The 20,858-nt window shown below is 36.8% G+C and overlaps 2 protein-coding genes across 4 annotated transcripts in view; one reads left to right on the top strand and one right to left on the bottom strand.

Moving 5' to 3' along the window:
* sta (stubarista 40S ribosomal protein SA) overlaps positions 1-20,341 on the bottom strand; it is a 53,685-nt gene extending 33,344 nt beyond the window's left edge. The window contains exons 1-7 of one of the 3 annotated variants that reach the window (XM_069502705.1): positions 20,200-20,341; positions 19,871-19,998; positions 19,443-19,676; positions 18,812-18,976; positions 16,849-17,010; positions 15,906-16,064; positions 14,928-15,026 (exon numbers count right to left, since the gene is read on the bottom strand). In XM_069502705.1, the coding sequence (XP_069358806.1) occupies positions 14,934-15,026; positions 15,906-16,064; positions 16,849-17,010; positions 18,812-18,976; positions 19,443-19,676; positions 19,871-19,969 (912 nt within the window). In that variant the 5' untranslated portion in view covers positions 19,970-19,998; positions 20,200-20,341 and the 3' untranslated portion in view covers positions 14,928-14,933. Of the gene's footprint in view, positions 1-14,874; positions 15,027-15,905; positions 16,065-16,848; positions 17,011-18,811; positions 18,977-19,442; positions 19,677-19,870; positions 19,999-20,098; positions 20,118-20,199 lie in introns of those variants that run through there. The other 2 variants (XM_034974536.2, XM_069502706.1) reach the window with 2 other exon arrangements.
* On the top strand, positions 581-11,930 carry LOC117987482 (sperm-associated antigen 4 protein-like). Its single transcript, XM_034974501.2, has 7 exons — positions 581-780; positions 6,341-6,424; positions 7,206-7,296; positions 8,382-8,434; positions 9,778-9,973; positions 10,525-10,642; positions 11,701-11,930. Exons 1-7 carry the CDS (start codon positions 777-779, stop codon positions 11,890-11,892), a joined length of 738 nt encoding a protein of 245 aa, XP_034830392.2. The 5' UTR covers positions 581-776; the 3' UTR covers positions 11,893-11,930.
* Positions 20,342-20,858: the final 517 nt, after the last annotated feature.

Here is a 20,858-nt window from a genome sequence, read left to right on the forward strand (position 1 = left end):
TTTTTACCCACGGCAACATAAAATTGTCTTTTTAGGGTTCCGTACCCGAAGGGTGCCAACGGGACGCTATCACTAAGCCTCCGCTTTCCGTCCGTCCATCCATCCGTCTGTCAGCGGGCGATATCTCATAGGTAGAGAGTTGAAATTTTCACAGAATATGTATTTCTATTACCTACTCTTATAGATTTTTTAAACGTAAATTCATTTCCATCTACTAAATGAAGCTTTATTTAATGCGTACGAAATCGCAGGCAAAACCTATATAGTTCTAAAATAATAATCGAAATGGTCATAATCAGTTAAACAACAAACTTTTACTAAGCTGTTTTTGCATAAAAAACCGATAGGTAATAGTTACGACTAAAATGTTCAACTCAACATAGGTATATAGAACACGATTTACTCTTATCTAATACTAAGTAGTTAAGCACAGTGTGTCTTTGACGCCGAGTACGTGCTAAATAACTGACGCAAAGTTAAAACTTTCGGGCATTAATTAAGCAAAATCCCACAGACGCTAAGTAAATTACAGCTCTCAGGTAACCGTAGTCCATTTGGCCAAAATGTTTGCAGGAAGGAGGAAACCGCGAAAAGTTGCGCCATGCATAAAATCATTCTGCCCTCTACGTGAAAACATATGGGAGTATCTGAACAATGACAAGCCAAACTTTGACGAAGAGCGGAAGAATAAGGCATTAAAAACACAATTAAAAGTGAAACGTTTCAGATGCGGAAACGCTAAGTTACTCGTATCTTTATTGCTGGCTTTAGCATTAATGGGTGAGTACCTAGTCATTATAATATATCATTTTCTGAAAGCAAGTAGCTATCTAATTGCTTTCAGAAAATTAAATAAAAAATAACTCGCAAATGCATTTATTAAAACATAATAATAATAGTCTAGAAACTTTCCAATCTATTTTAAAATTGATTATTAAGGATTCAAATCTACTTCATTAAATTTTTATAATTTGGAATACAAGTGGTATAGGTACAATCGTTTGCTTGCCGCCACACAGATTTCTGGTAGAACATCATAGCGCGTTATTGTAAAAGATGTAAAGCATAGCGTTTCACACTGCCCTGTAGTTTTTTTTTATTTTTTTTATTAGTTTGGATGCAAGAAATGATGAAGAAATGTGACTAATTTTTTTTTTATACAACTAATTTGACAGGTCAAAAGTGCTATTTTCCGCAGGGAGCTTTGTGATAATAAGGATAGCAGGCAGCAATAAATTTAATTTAGAGAATGGCCCCGATTCTCTTGTCTCTCTCTAAACTAAATTTAGAGTATCTGCATCCTTTTCTTTTTACTAATGCTAAAAAAGGAACGGAACATGACTTTCACATTTAAAGACTCTAAATTTTAGTGCACAATACAAATTTAAACAGTAGGTTCGCGAGTGCGTGCTAAAACACGGGTTTTACCATCTAAAAATTAAATTTAGAAATGTCAAACTGCTTCTGTCCTTTTCATATATAATAGTAAGAAGAGGGTGCGAATACTCTAAAATTAGGTTGTGCTTAGAATCGGTGCCAATTGGGGCCGATTCTCTAGGCGGTTTTCTAATTTTAAAATGTCTAATATTAGACTTAGAAAGGTGTGTTATTCTGAAAACCCACTTAAATGACAGGTCTAACCTAAAATTGAATTTGACAGCACTAAACTATTCAATTTAGATTTTAAAGAGCAAAAGTTATTCTGTTGCACGAACTAAATGCCTAAATTAAGAAACGTCAACCTAAAATTTTCTAAAATTAGAGTGGACCTCGCGAGGTGCCCACTAAATTTAAAGAGTCTGCTTAAATGGCAAAATGGACGTGTTTTGAAAGAAATATTTTTATTTGAGTTTAGAATTGTTATATTTAAGATAAAAAAAGTGTCTTTTAAGTGTTTTAATTTAATTTAAACTTTATAAAATGGAAATATACGTGGTTTCTCTGGCTCGTCGTTAATTCACAAAAAATAATTAGGTTGGTTATCTACTTTGTTGTCTAAGAGTATCAGACACCTCCACAGACATCCTGGCGGCTTCAGCAAGGCAAACCTAAGATCCTTAAGTCTCCTTATTTCTTAACTAGCAAGTGGCAGCTGTTCGAAAATCCTGTGGGACTAGGATACTTTTCTGTAGGTACTTAGCTTACCTACCTACCTAATAAAAGTAGCCTATAAGTATATCCTTCACTAGTATGTGTCCTTGTGAAAAATCTCTGTGCCCAACTAGGTTAGATGCATAAAGGAACATACCCAGAGACAAAAACTTGCATAGGTAGCTACCTAAATATTAGTGTGAACATAAATCTTTGCCAATTAGGTATGCCAAGGTAAAACTTGATGCCTTGTTATCATTATCAATGAGATTAATTCCTACTACCTACTACTTATTGCTAAACATATTATCAAAAATAAAGCAGAATAAGTGTGGTGGTAGAGTAGGTACTTATAATAAAGTTTAAGTTCTAAAATCTTAATGAGTTCACCTAAAGGTTTATTTATAGGCTAAATTAACAGATTTTACATTTAGTTATGTCTTATACTTACATACCCCTAGTATTGAACTAAGTACTTGAGTAGTACCCAGTTACTTCTTTATTTTCAACTCAGTAGATACCTGCTTGAAAGACTACCTATTACATGCATAAGTAGGTACTTATACTAGCTACAGTACAGTATAGATAACTACAACTAACTGACATAGCCTGGGTTCACTTTAATCATCTGATAAGTTTTAGTTGAGAAGTACCTAGTAGATACATCTTGTAATTCCTAAACATATCATGATAGGATCTTGTTGAGTTTACCTATATAGGTATACCCATACCCATATGGGTATCACATTTCAGGTTAACTAGCTGACCTGCCTGAGTTGTACCTGCCCCAGCTTTGTTCGGGTGGAATAAGTACCTATGTAAGTATCTGAAAATTATGTCGTAGTGGTCTATATAGGTACTTAAAGTAAACGTTCCTTACATGCAAATTCTCAAGTTTTTAAACTCAGCAGCTTAATAAATTACTAGACTCAGGAGTCAGCAGCTTATATGCTGATGTCAGTCAGTCAGTTTATATTTTTACATTTACATAATATGTACGGAAGAGAGAGAGAAAAGCTAGGACTTCTCCATAACATCCTCAAAAATGTGTGAAGTCTGCCAATCCGCACTTGGTCAGTGTGGTAGATTATGGCCAAAACACCTTATTCGGAGAGGTGACCCGTGCTCAGTAGTAGTGACCCGGCGATGGATTGATAATGATGATGATGATGATGATGTACTGACCTAGCTACCTGCCTTTAGGTCACAAGAAGTATATAGGGTACTTCTAGTACCTAAAGTGATCCTATAATGGTTCCTTTTGAGGTATGGAACCCATAGTTAGAAGAGAAATAACGTCAAAAAATAATTTGATTTCTTTTATCTTTTCTAGATCTATTTTATTGAAAACGGACTAAAGTTTTCTACACATTCCTATAATTCTACAAATTAATACAGAAATCTATAGACTCAACCTTTATTTAGTTTGAAATCTATAGATCTCTGACTTTGCATAGACTTAAGATACTGATAAAAGAGACAGAGTTATATCATTGGCATAAATCTGTCTCGTTTTAACTGAAACTTACGTCAGAGCAAAGTCAAAGTATGCTCTCTATACATATCTGTGCTTAAAGTATTATGTTTTAACTATGTCTAGTCTGAGCTAATTCAAAGTATAAGTACTCTATAGATTTTAGCCAAAGAATATGCAAACCTCAAAAAATGATTTTATAATTGTTATGGTGAAGACTGCATTGAAATTGATATAAATAGGGACTGAAAACTAATTTTGAACTATTTATACCTATAGATTATAAATTTCATTTTTCAGGTAGTACTAGTACAACTAAGTCATACTACAGCTGCTCAGTATGATGAAGGCAAGAATTTCCTAACAAAAGCAAGAAAACTTCAATCAGATACTTAATTAACAATTACTTTTATTAAATAAAATAATAAAATATATACATATGTTTCATTCTGTACTGTACATAATTAATATTTATTTCAATAACATTTAAATAAAAATTAAGTTTAGGAAACAACTGTTCATTTTTGGTAGATGAGTGACGGAACATCTTTTTAACTCGCAGACTCCATATACTTGGTTTCATGAAATGGGCTGAAATAAAAATTATCAACGTTGAAAGTTTGTTATGCTGATGTGTTGAAAGGTGTAATGTATCCTACACTTCAATTTTTTGCTATGCATACTAGCTGTTTACTATGCAATTAAGCATCACTTTCTTTAACGGTGAACCAAACCATTGTGAGGAAACCTAAATGCCTGAGAGTTCTCCATAGTGTTCTCAAAGGTGTGTGAAATCTGTCAATGTGCACTCGGCCAGAGTGGTGGACAATGGCCAAACTCTTCCCGTTTTGAGAGGAGTCCCCTGCTCAGTAGTCAGCCGGCAATGAGTTGATCGTGTGATGATACTAACTGTTGCCTGTAATTATTATTTTTATATAGGTATGCTACACTTCCATTTTTTGCTATATTATAATATGTACTAGCTGTTTAATAAGCAATTAAGTATCACTTTCTTTAACCGTGAAGGAAAACATTGTGAGGAAACCTACATGCCTGAGAGTTCTCCATAGTGTTCTCAAAGGTGTGTGAAGTCTGTCAATCTGCACTTGGACAGAGTGGTGGACTATGGCCAAACTACATTTTGAGAGGTGAGCTGGCAATGAGTTGATCATTATGATGATACCAGCTGTTACCTGTTATTATTATTATTATACACGTAGGTATATACATTCAATCTTGATCTTGTAGGTACTTTCATGCCTTAAATCACATTACCGCCTTAGTTTGTTGAATTCATAGCAGAATTCATGGATACCTCGTTCCACGTCCTTGCACGCCAGATTTGTAAGTATACCGCCAAGTTTCAGAACTTCCTCGCTGTATATTCCTTTACCTGTATATTCAATGTACTCTGTGGCAGTCAGTTATTTAGGATGATTGCTTTTCATCTGTTTGCATTGATTTCCTAGCAAGAGTTTGACAATTAGGTACCTCGGTGATTTCAAGGTAAGGTAGGTAGGTAAGATTCCAAGCAAAATTCTTTGCTTTTATCTATTTTATGCACATAACCACTATTTTCACAAAGTTTTGTAACAAAAACTAAGATTCTTTAACCACAAAACATAAAGAAATTAGGTTAGAAATTATATTTGCATCAAAAATAATAGATCTGTTTTTTTAACTAGTTTTACGGCTCTGGGTTCTAGCACTTTTGATCAAAGACTTAAGCCTACTTCACACGATAAAATGAACAAAACTTCAATTTTCGACACTTTTATTGTGATTCGACCTAAATAAATCAAGTAAAGTTATTATTTTTGTATTTCAAGTAACATCGTTCGATATTTTTCGCAAAAAATAGTTTTAAGATTAAAGGGGAAAATCAAACACAAATTTAGTGCAGTTCTTGTTATCTTAAATAGCAACACTTACTATTCAATTCAAACGTCATTTTAGACGGCCATTTAGGATTTTTAAATTTAGTTGAAGCAAAAAAGCGAATGCAGTTTAGAAATAGAAATCCTAAAATTAAAGAATCTAAAATTTAGTTTAGGTTTAGGTTAGAGTACAACAGAATTAGCGCCAATTTGAGTACTTAATTTTTTAGAGATTGAGTGACTTAATTTTTTCTGTAATACAGTGAGAGCTCCGCCAAATCGGTGACATGACATGCTACCACAGTCCACAGTGGATGCTGGATACCATTGTTATGAATGTATTTAGAACTAGATGGCGCTGTAAACTATAGCAACGCACTGAAATTTTGCTGTAGTCTGATATACAAAGGTCCGAAAACCTTTGTCTTTCGTTACAGACAGACTTTCGCATATTTTAAATAGATGATGCCTGCGGCTTTATCCGCATATTTTTGTAAACCTCGTATGAAAGAAGAGGTTAAAAAATACTAAATAGACGGGTCTTTGCCCGCGATTTCATCCGTGTGGATTTTAGTCTTTTGAAAATTCCATGGGAAGTGGGAACTCTTTAATTTTCCGGGATAAAATGTAGCCTATATCCAACTTATTAATTTTGATTTCATATAGGATTATTTTAATCTGTTTACTTAGTAGTGGTTGGTTCATTCTAAATAGGTCGAGTGCGAGTAGGTCAGATGGTAATCGCGTCGTATAAAAACCGGTAGCCCGTCAAATGCGTGTTAAAATTTTAAGTAGGCCTTGGTTAAAATTCAGGAAAAAATGCTAGTTTTCATTTAGGTAAGTACATTTTTAAAGTAAGTATTTTTTTGTGTTGAATTATTTATTTTTACCATTCTAGCTGTTACATATTTAACGTCAGACACTATTTCTCAAGCAGATTTATTAGCGAAAATTCTCCCGAAATCAAACTTTGTCTCTTTTCGTAAGTATTGTTATACCTACCTAATGTACCTATCCTAACATATGAAAAATAGTCTTCTGCTAAGTAGCTGTAATTATCTTTAAAAACTTGAGTCACACGCTTGAATGTAAAGGCTGTTTTACGCCTGAGCGACAAGATGCGACTATGTGCCATTAAATAAAAATTGAAACATCTTGCGACGTACGAGACCTATCTGTTTGCGGCACTCTACTATCATCATTATCTCTCGAGTTTTATTTAGCAGAGTAGGCATCTAGGTATTTCTTTCGGGAAAAGCTCGTGAAATGATCATGACATCTCCATGTTAAATGACAGAATTGACGCACAGTTAGATTCCTTGTTACGCATAACTAAGGTTTGGAATACTCTTCCGCGATCTCTGTTTCCTACGTATTACATTTCGGGTACCTATCTTTATTAAAACCAGAGTGAATAGGCATCTTCTAGGTAAACGCATCCCATCGTAGGCCACATCATCACTTTCCATCAGGTGTGATTGTGGTCAAGCGTTTGTCTATATGTCAAATCCCGTGGGAACTCTTTGATTTTCCAGGATAAAAAGCCTATGTTCAGTGCCCCAGGATGCAAGCTATCTCTGTACCAAATTTCGTTAAAATCGGTTACACGGATGGGCCGTGAAAAGCTAGCAGACAGATAGACAGAGACATTCGCATTTATAATATTAGTATGGAAGTATGGATAGAAAAAATAAAATGAAAATTTAACTTAAAAAGTATGATTAGAGCCTCTGGACAAGAAAATAACACATTTAATTATTCAGTGAGCATAGATTCGACGTCAGTGGACGAGGAATGCTGCCACCGAATGAGGCATTTAGCGCTGGAATTAAGGCGAGCTGAGGAGGCTTTGAGGTATTCAGTAGAAATAATCATAATTCATAAGCACGCTTTTGTTTAGCTTAAGAATATCTAGCTTAAAATATTTTACCATGTTCTTTAACAGAACGAATTAAAGGCCTACTGTAGATACGTTATGGAGTCAGGTAAAAGAAGTTCTGGATAACAGTGAAGATGTAATTGCTATTTCAACCTGTCGCGTACTATAAAGTATAGTGCGCGAAAGGTCGGGGTGGGGACGCCCCGCACACCCGCACAGCCCCCACGCTAACCCAGTGCAGGACAGCGCAGGTGACGTGCGGGTGTACGGAGCGTCCTCCCACCTCATAACCCGATTGCCATGTCGACCTGTCGCTAACCATACCTATCCCCACTGTTAGCCGCTGTGCGCCTCACTTTGTTCCACCAAATAGATTGATAAATCACCTCAGCGCATGTTCCAAGGTAGATTCTTCAAAAACTACTGAACTCATAAAGATCAACATCATCTAGATTCTAGAATCTAGGGGATCATGCATCAGCTCATTATTCAGGGGAAAATAGCCGGCAGAAGACCCCCATGCCGTAGAACATCGTGGCTAAAGAATTTACGCCAATGGTACGGGAAGAGTATCCGATCTCTTTTCCGAGCAGCAGTGTCCAAGGTGCAAATAGCCTTAATGATTGCCAACCTCCGATAGGAGACAGCATTTCAAGAAGAAGAAGATCATGAATGAGTTTTATGAATTCGGCAGTTTTTCATCTCAACCCATCCGCACCGGCCCAGTACCTACTGAACGCGCATCTCTCTGAATGAGAAGAGGTTTATGCCACCACGCTGGCCAAGTGGGGTTGTCAGACTTAACACACCTTCGTGAACATTTATATGGCCAACATCGTAAGGAAACCTGCATGCCTGAGATTTCTTCATTATGTTCACAAAGATGTGTGAAGTCTGGCAATGCGTTCATGACCAGCGTGGTGAACTATGACCAAAACCCTTCTCAATCTGAGAGGAGACAGTCTTGTACTCAGTACCTACTAGGCCGTCGATTGGTTGATATATAGTTTAAAACCATAAATATTACTTATACATATATGTAAAAGAACTTATTTTACAGTAAAGCTCTCAGGGGTCGCAATACGGTGTTAATATCGCAACACCTAGATACAGGTTTGTAAAGTACCTATCTAGGTATCTACCCATTTCATATATTTTTTTAAAGAATATTAGCCATGTTAAATGCCTAATATTCCCCTTTCCTCTCCAACTAAGCATCAAGCTTGTGCTAGGAGTTGGTACGACAATAGTGCCCGGGTGTTGAACCATCGACCTTTCGGTTTTCAATCCACTCCTTTACCCGTTGATCTATTGAGGGTCTCAGTAGATTTACCTACTCATTTATTTACTAACCGACAATGACAGGTTTCGTTATGAGTTAGCACTTAGCAGTCTGTGTGTGTTTGTCGGTTCATCTGTTAGCTCGTAGATAATTGCCAAACTATTCATTAAATTTTGAAAAGTGTCGCTGGCTTTGTCTAACGGCATGCCTATCGCACGTAATTTCTGTAAGTTTTCAGTAATATAATAAGGCAAACCCGTAAAATAATTGAAAGTGCAAAAAGTAATAATTCATGACCTAAAATGGCTCATCCCTTGTAGAGATCCGTCCTAGACACCTGTTTTATTATTTACATGTCTACAGAACTTTTTGTAGCTACTCGCAAACGTTACCTATATTATGTGTAAAAGGTTCGTGTCAATGTACCTCCCAGATAGGTAGATTTGAATATTTTATGTACCTACTACTTACCTATGCTCTTAAAATAATATAGGTACTTAACTAGGCAATGCCCGAAACTTCGTCGGCGTGGATTTAGGTTTTTTAAAATCCCGTGGGAACTCTTTAATTTTCCGAGATATAAAAAGTAGCCTTCCCCGGGATATAAGCTAACTATGTACCTTTCATCAAAATGGGTTAAACTTTTGGACCGTGAAAAGCTAGCAGACTAACAAACAGACACACTTTCCCATTTATAATATTAGTATTATAGTATGGAAATTTGGATTACGTACTGCCAAGTAATTAAGCAATCTAAGTAGCTTCGTGATATCTAATAGACGTGCTAAAATCTAAGTCTATATTTGTGTAGATACTAAACAAACTTTACCTATATCCAACCTAGATCTAGATTACCTTACCTTACCTACGACGAGATTTGTGTAGGTAAACATCGCTATTTTAAGAGCATAATATAATAAGTTTGGGGTTGCTCTACTTTTTACCTACTTAGATCTTTACCAAATAAGTAGGTCTCTGAAACAATCGCTAAACCGAACTGATACAGAATGAAAAAAAAATGGCGTAATTTGTGTGTGTATTTTATTACTTTTATTCGCTTAAAACTTCTAAACTTTTAAGCGGATTTCGGTGGGATTTTTACCATCATTAGAACACTTTAAGAGGAAGGTTTTCTAATTTGTAGCTTATTATAATAATATGGATTGTATTATAGGAATAGGAACGCAGCATGCTGAGTCTAACAACAAAGGCTACATAAAAGGAGCTAGAGCGTTTAGGGGATCAGACACAGTCGAGTGGGGTGCCCAGGCCTCCCTCTGGGGCGTGGTGCCTCTATGGCGAGCAGCTCCGCGGCCCGACATCATTCTGTCGTCGAGAAGACCCGTACCGTCAGATTGTTGGCCTTTTAGGTACCTCACCTAACATTATCTTTGCTAGGGCTCTGTAGCACTCTTAATAGATGTTTATTCTATGTGCAAAATGTCGTGGCTGTCGTGATGCGACAGATCAGGATCGGATGCATACATTTTATACGAAAAACGCATAATCTGCAGGACTATTACGTCCTCTCAAGTGGGAGCTCATAATATTTAATTATAATGAAAAAATAAAACTTATGAAAAATTGAGTCGCTCACCTCAAAATTGCTCTCCACAAATTTCTATTCAAAACAGTGTACGTAAGTCAGCCTCCAACAGTCTCGTGTGCTGCCACCTCTAGTCACGGTCACGTATCGCAAGTGCCATCTTAAGGGAAACTCAGTACCCTGGAAAAGCCTGCACTAAGGTAGGTAATTTGGTACCTGCAGTGACATTATGGACAAGGAAGAAAATAACCCAAAAAAAAAACCCTTGTAGCCTAGCGCTTAGTCATCCTGTGGTTTGGGTTCGATTTCTTGTTGGAAATTTTTGAAAAAGTATTCGTATGTGAGTACATAGCTAATTTAACATTTTGTTTGCAGAGGATCATACGGAGAAGTAATCATAGATTTGGCAAGAAATTCGCAAGTGGATTTTATAAGCTTAGAACACATTCGCCCTGATACAGCTTATAGCGCACCTAAAAACTTTACAGTTTACGTAAGTAATACGGAATCTACATAGGTATACCATAAACAGAGAGGTACAAGCAAATACATTGGGCAGACGATGGAACAACAGAAGCAACAGAAGGCGATCGGTGAGGACGAGAGTATGAGATGAAGTCTGTCGCGATGATACCAAGGCGCCGCGCGCCGCGCGCCGGTGTACTGTAGATAGAATAATCTATAGTATAAAATAAAGTCGCTTTCCGCGTCTGTATGTATGTGTGAACGCGTAGATCTTTTAAACTACGCAACGGATTTTAATGCGGTTTTCACCAATAGATAGTGATTCAAGAGGAAGGTTTATAGCTATAGTTTAATTCTCAAAAAATAAGAGATCCCTAGAGAAATTGAAGTAATGTCAATTAGGTCGGGAAAAAAACCTCTCATTTGAGAGTTTCCGAGGCAAATACACCTCAATGACACCACATTAGTATCTACATTGCACCCATGCGAAGCCGGGGCGGGTCGCTAGTAAAATTATATTAGGAGGTATGTTGGATAGTACCTACTACTTAACTACTAACAGTAGCCCTTACTACAAATTCGAAAGTGTGTTTGCTTGTATATTGGTTTATCCTTTAATCACGTTGCAACGGAGCCACGGATCGACGTGATTTTTTGCATGGGTATAGTCAAAGACGGAGAGTTACATAGGCTACTTTTTATCCCGGAAAATCAGAGATCCTACGGGATTTTTTAAAACCTAAATCCACGCGGGCGAAGTCGCGGGCATCAGCTAGTTTATTATTATACAAATTATATTGTGGCTGCATTAGTAGGCAAAAGGCGGCATCTCTATTCTCTACCTTTCTCTAATCTTAGAGGAAAAGGTGACTGACTGACTGATCTATCAACACACAGCTCTAACTACTAGACGGATCGGGTTGAAATTTGGCATGCAGATAGCTATTACGACGTGGAGATCCGCTAAGAAAGGATTTTTAAAAATTCAACCCCTAAGGGGGTGAAATAGGGGTTTGAAATTTGTGTAGTCCACGCGGACGAAGTCGCGAGCATAAGCTAGTAATAAGTAAATCTGTTGCATTTTAGGGCATTCTAGCAAATGGTACATGGATAAAAGCAGCCGACGCAATGTATCAGTACAACAAAGCAGCGAAACAATACTATCACTTGGACAACAGGAACAGCCCATTGCAACAACTTGTTTTCAGGGTTTTGTCCAACCAAGGCAACCCGAATTACACCTGTATATACAGAATTCATCTATATTCTAGTTTGTAAATTCAATTAATAGCTCATTTCCTTAAATAAACAATTAATAACCAATCACGGGGTATGTGTTTAAATACATTCAGTAGGTATTATTTTCCCAGCTACATATTAAACAGTTTTATAAATAATGTGTCGCGGCTGTACTCGCGTGTTTAGTCGACGTTAGCCCGACTAGTTTCGAACCCATCCGGGGTCCTTTTTCAAGGGAGTCAGTTCTCGCACGCGCCGCGGTTGTGACTGCGGGCCGCACGTGCCGCTGCTCGTAGAGCCCGTTGTGAGGGTGGCTGGGGTGGCACTGTGGGACAAAACGGTGTGTAGCGTCTCAAAAATCCGTAACTCTTTTATTATTTGAAATAAACCGATGATTTTTTTTACATATAATCTTTAATATTTTAACCTTTTCAAGGTAAATATTTTTTACTAAACATAATAAAAAAATATGAAGTAAAATAAATAAGCTTTTTTATGACATTTCGCAAATATATTGTACGAAATTTCAGCCATTTAAAAGATTCAGGCATTAATTTTTTTTTCTTTAAAAATTTACATAATATACTGAAATTGACAATTTGCTATCAATTTTATCACAATTAGATGCAGGATGGTTACAAAACGTTCTTAGTTACTTCAAAGAGCTCTTTTGAAATAGTTTCAAATGGTTTCTTTGACTGGATATCTTATAAGATTAGAAGTTTATGTATATAAGAGCATGGTAAACGTTTTCATTTGTCATTGACCTAAAGCACTTTCGTGCGTGGGTTAGTCTTGTTTTTTTTGTACTTACTTCTTGATTACTGGGCATCAGCAGCTGACTACAAGTATCAGATAAGCAAAAATCAAAGTGCCTTATTATATTATTTTCTTCATGTACTACTTAGCTACTTATTAAAATTTTGTGAACTGAAGAGCTATGTTTTTCCACATAATAATAACTGAGCAGTTTTGTATATTCGCCAAACTTTTTTGGATTGACAGGCCTACATGATGCCAAGGCCTGTAGAATTACATAGAGCCTTTATTAAATCTTTGTGAACTCCTCTAATTTCTAAAATGCAATGATAATTCGTAAAAAATCGATGAGGTGTAAATTGATGGTATTTTGTACAGTAGGTATGACCTGAAATTCAAGGAATTTTAGTTAATTAGCCCCTACAAGCAGCGAACCGATAACAGTTTTGCACCCAAAAATCATTTTTTCATTGTACCTAACTATCATAATTAAATCCATAATAATGAACCTGGTCAGCACTAATAACATTATTTATCAACCATCATAAAATTTCATCAAAAAGCAAATATTCAGGAATTTGATAATATTTTTACTTGGATTAAAATGAGAAAGGCTTGAAATAATCCAGTAAAATACATTTAAACTGAAAACTCTAATAAAACTCAAAAAGAAGTAAGATATTGTTTTTTTTCAAAATTCATCATTTTTACCACTTGATGCATAAATGTGTTTTATTTGAAAGGGGGCAAATTCGGGCAAGATTTTTTTCTTGCCTTATGTAATGGGGAAAATATTGAATTCATTGACATAAATATCTCCACATAGGGAAACGTAGGTAACTGTCAAAAGTCAATTTAAAGTTTTAAAAAGAGATATTTTTATAACTCACTGTACAAGAATTTTAGAATTTTCGTTTTAATTTTTTTTTAAAGCAGGATAAATTACCTATTCAACCATATACAACACATATACCTTTATTTTAAAACCAGCCCAGAATCGACATCGAAAATCTTGGTTCGCTACATTACGAAAATTACATAAATTCGACTCACCACTTCAAGTTCAAGTTTTGAAATTTGAATGTAAATAATGCATATTTGTATATAATTTTTACATTAGCAAGTGCTTATAGTCTTCTATTAATGATATCTTTAAAAAAGCTATTGTAATCATACTTATACAAAATGCATTTTTGAGACGATATTGTCGGTTTCATCCCATAGTGGGTGGGTTCGAAACTAGTCGGGCTAACGTCGACTAAACACGTGAGTACAGCCGGGACAGATATTATTTATAATGGAAATCGCTCACGGTACTTTCAACGCTAAAACATAGTTTTCATTAATTTTAAAGAAATTCAAAAGGAAAAAATACTTTCTAAATTAGAAGGTAGCTTAGGTATCTATAGGTACCTACCAAATGGAGGTTGATTATAACCACGTTAATCTTGAAGGCCCCCCACGGCACAAACCATGCTTTCAATACCGAACATTATGTACGTGTGAAGCCCCGTACCCACGGCATTTGCACCGCATATCTTTTGCAAGATAAACCTTACCAAAACGACCGAGTATAGAAGCTTTCATTGAATACTTTTGTACTGCAAAAAAACGTAGTTTTAACCGTGCTCACCGATACTCAGTGAGTCATCATGTTCGGTAAGACTTATCCTGCAAAAAAGATTTCCACAGAATAGAGGTAGAAATCAGCTTAAAATAAGCAGCTTGTGGTAGTATCCGTATTCCGCGCTAAAAAAATGTTACTTTACGAACTTGATGCACTTGAAAAAACTTCAATCCAAAAATAAAATAGGGATCGTAAAAATAAGCAATCCAATCTGAAGTAATTGTACCTTAGCACAGCTTAGACTACGGAATAAATACACTGCGCGTAGGTGTTCAGACAACAAACAGATTTTTAAAAGACGGATAATTTTTTCACATCATCTATAAAACATCCTCCCGCTCCGGTTAGGTAGGAACCGGGATTCAGATCTGTTTTAGTACAATGCGCAGTCATACGCCTCATTTTCAGATTGGACTACAGTACCCAGCAGGAAATGTTGTACATCGACCTATAGAAAGAGATAGTGGTTGGTCACATAGGTAGTGACGGAAAACGCTCTACGAAGCCGAAATCTCTTTCTAAAGGTCGATGTACAATATTTCCTGCCGGCTACTGTAAGTACATACTTGTTTTGCGTATGCACTATTGGTATCATTTTTAATGCAAACATAGAGAAATAAATAAAATAAGACATAAAATTTTCAGTTATTTATTATGAACGACGTTAACCGATATAGGCGACACACCGGCACACCTACGAAGCCGTCCAGTCCTGCGCAGAGCCTCCCCACGAGGGAGCAGCGGCGGGGGCGGGCGCGGGCGCTGCCGTGCCCCACTCCTCTTGAACCTATAAAACGAATACAATCGTTTTGAAACTCTATTTTTAACTAACTGCAATAGAATTATGTAGGGGTGCAATCAAATAGAATGTCGGCCATCTTGAATTTGAAAACGGACGTCATTTCTGTAATGAGCACCCATGAATGCTTGAAGATGATACCATTTTAAAATAATAAAATAATATTTTCCCTTCCGAATTTCGAGATAGGCGATGGCAGCCTATCTCCACAGATTAACCATCTGTAATGTGATATTATAGTAAGTGACATAAGTTTGTGTGTAATCACAGATGCACTCTTTTTCCCTACTCTTATAGTCCGATGAGGCAGATATCCGCCCTGACTCGAGATGAGGCGTAGGACTTAGGTGCTTTCCTAACTCCAGGCTAGTTGCTGAGAATTTCTTGACAGAAAAACTCAATACATATTTGTACCAAACCAGAAATTGCACCCGGAACTAAGGTCTAGATCCTCATAGATCTAGTGACCAGACCTATGAGGCAATACACCTTAGTATAATAAGGTTTCAACTCTAAATAGCAGTAATATAAAAAATTAAAGTTTGTGCTGTCCACTTCTGCCATTCAGGCATCCCTCCTGCGTCGCCACACACATCCCACCCAATTGATCTGATTGGGTAGACTATTTGTTGGACGACTGTCCGTCTCTCTTTAGAGCCGTTACGCAGTCGATAGTTGCCCAGCAACTCAGTCGACAGAATCTACAACTTTCGTACAAATTACAGGATTCTAACGATTACCGTCGACTGAGTTGCCGGGACTCTAGTCAACCGTGTGTATAAAAGGTCTTAGACTGCGATATGAGATTGAGTAAAAAATATCTAGTGACAAGTGGTACTATGATTGGTTAAAGCAAAAAATAGGTACCTGAGCAGCCCAATCTTCCTGAGCCGGTGGAGGTGCGCCGAATGCGGGAGCTGGTGGAGGCGCGGCATCCTCGGTCCACGAGGTGACGGGTTCTGGAGGATCGGTCCAGTCTTCGTGTACTGGCGGTGGCGGCACTTCAGCCTTAGCGGGAATGACAGCCTATAAACAAAACAACAAAATTAATATTGGGATAGCTGAAGAAATGACATAACGGGCGAAGGCAACGCAGCCACAGTTCACGGCAGTAGGGGAACTTTTAACAAAACGTCAAGACTTCCACGTCACTGGTAGGCGTCAAATGTTAGTAGGTACATTTGACGCAGATAGCCCTATTTTTCGTCACAGTTGACGTATTTCGTCGTCGTTGATTTTACGCCACCATATTTGACATATTTGACGTCGATTCATGATCAAACCGAGAATTCCCTCACTCTAGTTCACTCTAACACAGGCCACAGCTATGATGATTCAAACTGTCTAAAACAGATTGAATTTTAAAGAAAAGTGATATAGTATGTTCAAAACATGTTTTTTTTTTAATCAAAAAAGAACCTGGCTACAAATAATAATTAAGGTACTGTGGAGGCTTATTCTGTTTTACACAACCTTTATACTAGAACAGGTATATAATACCCCCTGCAGAAAAGAATGTGTGTGTGTGTCTAGTGCTATCCTTTTCCATTATGAGAGGGATATGTATAACTGTAATCTCTTTGAACGAATACGAGTATAATCTAAATATATAAAATGAAAAGGTGACTGACTGACTGACTGATCTATCAACGCACAGCTCAAACTACTGGACGGATCGGGCTGAAATTCGGCATGCAGATAGCTATTATGACATAGGCATCCGCTAAAAAAGGATTTTTGAATATTCAACCCCTAAGGCGGTGAAATAGTACGTACGTAAATATCAATGAAAGTGTTTAAAATATCTTACCTGTTCTTTGGCCTGTTGCTCTTCCTTCTCGCTCTCTTCTGGATCTCTGTAGAAGAACAAGTCAACCACTACGTCCCACCTCTGGTCGCGGGCGAGGACTCCCCTCAGACGAAGGACCTCACGTGCGAGAAGCCACCACATCAGACCAATGGAATGGGATGACTGGAATTAAACCAATTTCATTAAATATGGGATTTACAAAATAATATAGATCATCAGAACACATTAATCATTGTGTAGTCAATGCTGTGTCCTAATGTTAAAAATTAAATAAAATGCACTATAATACTTTAGTTACTAATTAGCCAAACCATTTTTCTAGTATCTCATATTTTTGTCCAGACTATAGAATATGTAGACATTTAGAGTAAGCTATATCAAAACTACCTATACTAAAACATGACATCTGTTTAAATATCACTACTTACTTAATTTTTTAACATCAGTAATACATTAATTTATCCTTTTTATCAACAGTTGTTGTAGTTTTATTTTATAAAATGATCATTGATTGATTTATGTTTTATGTGATTTAGTTTAGAAGACTAACACATACTAACTAGATACTCATGACAAATTGATATACCTCAGTTCCCAAGTGTAACAAGTCTGAAATGTGCTTACCTAACCTAAGATGTGCCTGGAACCATACTAATAATACATGTTTCATTTCACAATAATAAAAACAATGTTCTTAAATACAGTGGTAAAAGTGTCACTAGTTAATTTTCTAATCTAAATATATAAAAGGAAAAGGTGAGTGACTGACTGTTCTACTAACGCACAGCTCAAACTACTGGATGGATTGGGCTGGCATTTGACATGCAGATAGCTATTATGACGTAGACATCCACTAAAAAAGTATTATTTAAAATTCAACCCCTAAGGGGATGAAATAGGGGTTTGAAGCAGTGATGTGAACCGGTTTTATAAAAACCTAAAAATACCGGTTTTTGTAAAAACCGATAAACACCGGTTTTTGTTTCCTAAAACCGATTACTTTTGGACTCACTAGTGTTTCATCATTCATGTATCAAAATTAATAAAGGATTCGCAAACCAGTGCAACGACTTCAGAACATGCCTCAGTGGAGACAATAATTGAAGAACATAAAAAACCAGGACTTTTAGACTTTTTAAAAACAAGGAAAACAACCACCCATCCAACTGCGTCTGCAGTTAACATACTGCGGATGTATTTGGAGACAGAGGTCCAGCATGTTGAATCTGAATTTGCAAAAGCAGCTGAAAGTGCTGGCACTTTTTGGAGTCTCAATAAATATTTAGCACCATTGAACGTTTTGGCGCTAAAGTATTTATCGGAGCCCGCAACGTCTGTGCCTTCAGAAAGGATGTTCTCCAAATCGAGATGCATCCTTTCTCATCCAGAAGAAGCAGATTGCAAGCGGGTGCTGTCGATCACATCTGTTTTCTTAATCAAAATTACGACTTATGCAATTAAATAACTAATTGCATATGTCGTAATTTTGATTTAGGTACGTAGAAATTATTTGTATTTTGTATACTTTATTAGTTTTGAAGTTATTTTGATTTTAATAAAGGAAACTTAAAAATGTTAAATGTTTTGTTATTTCTTTTAGTGCCTATTCACCAACGCAGAGTACGTTTAAGTGAGGAATAAATTGGGCGTAATGACAGTTTTTGTATTGTACCTGGCAAAATTTCAAATTTACGCTTGGATAAGACTTATTTTACGTTGATGAAATCGGCTCTTAAAAAAGTTAGAAAAACCTAAAAATACCTAAAATAACCGGTTGTTTACACAAAGTAATCGGTAAAAACCGGTTCTCAAATTTGTAATCGGTTAACATCACTAGTTTGAAGTTTATCCATGTGGACGAAGTCGCGAGTATAAGCTAGTTTTCACATAAGAACCTGTTTCTAGATTGTTACTGTGTGGAATTGAGGTAGCAAAATAAACAATTGAGCCTACCAATCCTTACCTTGGTGTTGCAAGGAATGGCAATGTCAACAAATCGGAGTGGTGAATCAGTGTTGCAGAATGCGATGACTGGAATGTTGACATAGGACGCTTCAGTGATCGGCTGGTGGTCTTGTGCAGGATCCAGCACAATCAAGAGGCGAGGCTCCCTGAATGCAGCTTGAATCTAGAATATAGATACAAACTTATTGTAATAAAGATAGAATAAGTAAGAAAAGATAAATAAAGTTGTTTGTAATCAGAATGTGTTGTAATCATTTCTGCATTAAATGCAGTCAGTGGTTCCTTAGTTAAATTTATCATCATTGAGTTAAAAATTAACATTACTTATGTATTTCTGTGGGACTTAAACGTAAACGATTGGTATGCATTGATGCAGGCGCGGATCCAGTGCTCAAAAAAGGTTGTGGGCACAGCGACCTGAAAATTGGCCATCTGCTAGTCTGTATGAGCTCTCCAAGAAAGATATTGTACAGTTCCATATGGACAAAGCCGTGGGGCGAACACCGAACATGATAGACATTGAAACATTCCAGACAGTGAAAGTGCACAGTAATGCATGCAGGACTGCGTATGGAGTACTTTACACTACATACAACTGTATATGAATTGAAATTGACTCCATAATGTACCTGATTAGTGAAAGCACCGGGCGTAAAACGTCCAGCAATAGGCGTGGCACCAGTATGTGCTGCGAACTTTAGTACTGCACGCTGTCCGAATGGACGAGATGAGATGACGAAAACATCTGCAGGGTTCTCAATGGCGACCACAGCGCGGGCGGCTAACACCAGCTTCTCCCAAGTACGGCGCAAGTTGATCACGTGCGTACCATCAGCACGACGCTTGTACACGTAGGTTTCCATCTGATAACATATCAAAAAATAACTCAAAACCAGTCACTTGGATATACTTTGAGTTTAAAAGTATAAAATGGGATTTTTCAGTTGGGAGAATTGATCTTCAGGTTATCAGAACATATAATGGAACGGATTCTCTTCTCATCATTTATAGTAAGCATATTAAAGTAAATTTAGAATGAGTAAACCTGCAAACTAACCTGGAAATGCACATTTTCCGACCCAAGATGGGTTGTAGCGGCTAGCATCTTAGTTACATCTTCCTCGTTGAGGGTCAACACGTCTAATCCTCCCGACATCGTTGCGTTTATTAGAGTTACGACTAAACCTGGAATAAACGGGCAGTGTTATTTTATTGTGAGGCCTATGTCATGTCCCATGTGTAAGAAACACATATTAGATATACAAAATTACGAAAAATACCCTACATTTGTGTTCGCATATTTAATTGTCGCACAGTATTCACTTTAAAACTTCAATAAACACTTAGGATTAAGATAATAATTGATGATTTTAAATTAAAACTTACGCGTATAATGCCACTGGGAGACAATTCGACTTTGAAAAGAACTGTCAAACAAATGTCAGATATAACTTATAAGTAAGACGTAGACGGCCATGACGGCGCGGCAGTTTTTGACACTTTGACCTCCTCATTCGACAAATAGGTACTATGGTAGGTAGGTTTTCGAAAAACCTTTCCGAATACAGATAGAATTTACCGGTAAAATTATAATCTAAAAATCGGTACATAGGTACAGTGGTCGTGGGTAACTGTAGAAACCTGTCAAATATTGTGTTTTATGTATTATGTATGAGTCAAAATCATGGCACAAATAATTATTTAAAAATCAATCGGCTGCATCTTAGTTTTAAGAAAAATCCGGCCAAGTGCGAGTCAGGCTCGCGCACCGAGGGTTCCGTAGTACAGTCGTATTTTTTCGACATTTTGCACGATATATCAAAAACTATGATCCATAAAAATAAATATAAATCTGTTTTAGAATCCACAGGTGAAGCCCTTTCATATGATACCCCACTTGATATAGTTATCTTACTTTGATAATTGAAAATACTAATTATTAGTTCATGACCACAATTTTTTTTTGTGATTTGACCACAAATTCACGGTTTTCAGATTTTTCCCCTAAAGCCAGCTATAAGACCCACCTACCTGCCAAATTTCAT

The sequence above is a fragment of the Maniola hyperantus genome, chromosome 13 (assembly GCF_902806685.2).
Source record: "Maniola hyperantus chromosome 13, iAphHyp1.2, whole genome shotgun sequence".
In the NCBI taxonomy this organism is placed as follows: domain Eukaryota; kingdom Metazoa; phylum Arthropoda; class Insecta; order Lepidoptera; family Nymphalidae; genus Maniola; species Maniola hyperantus.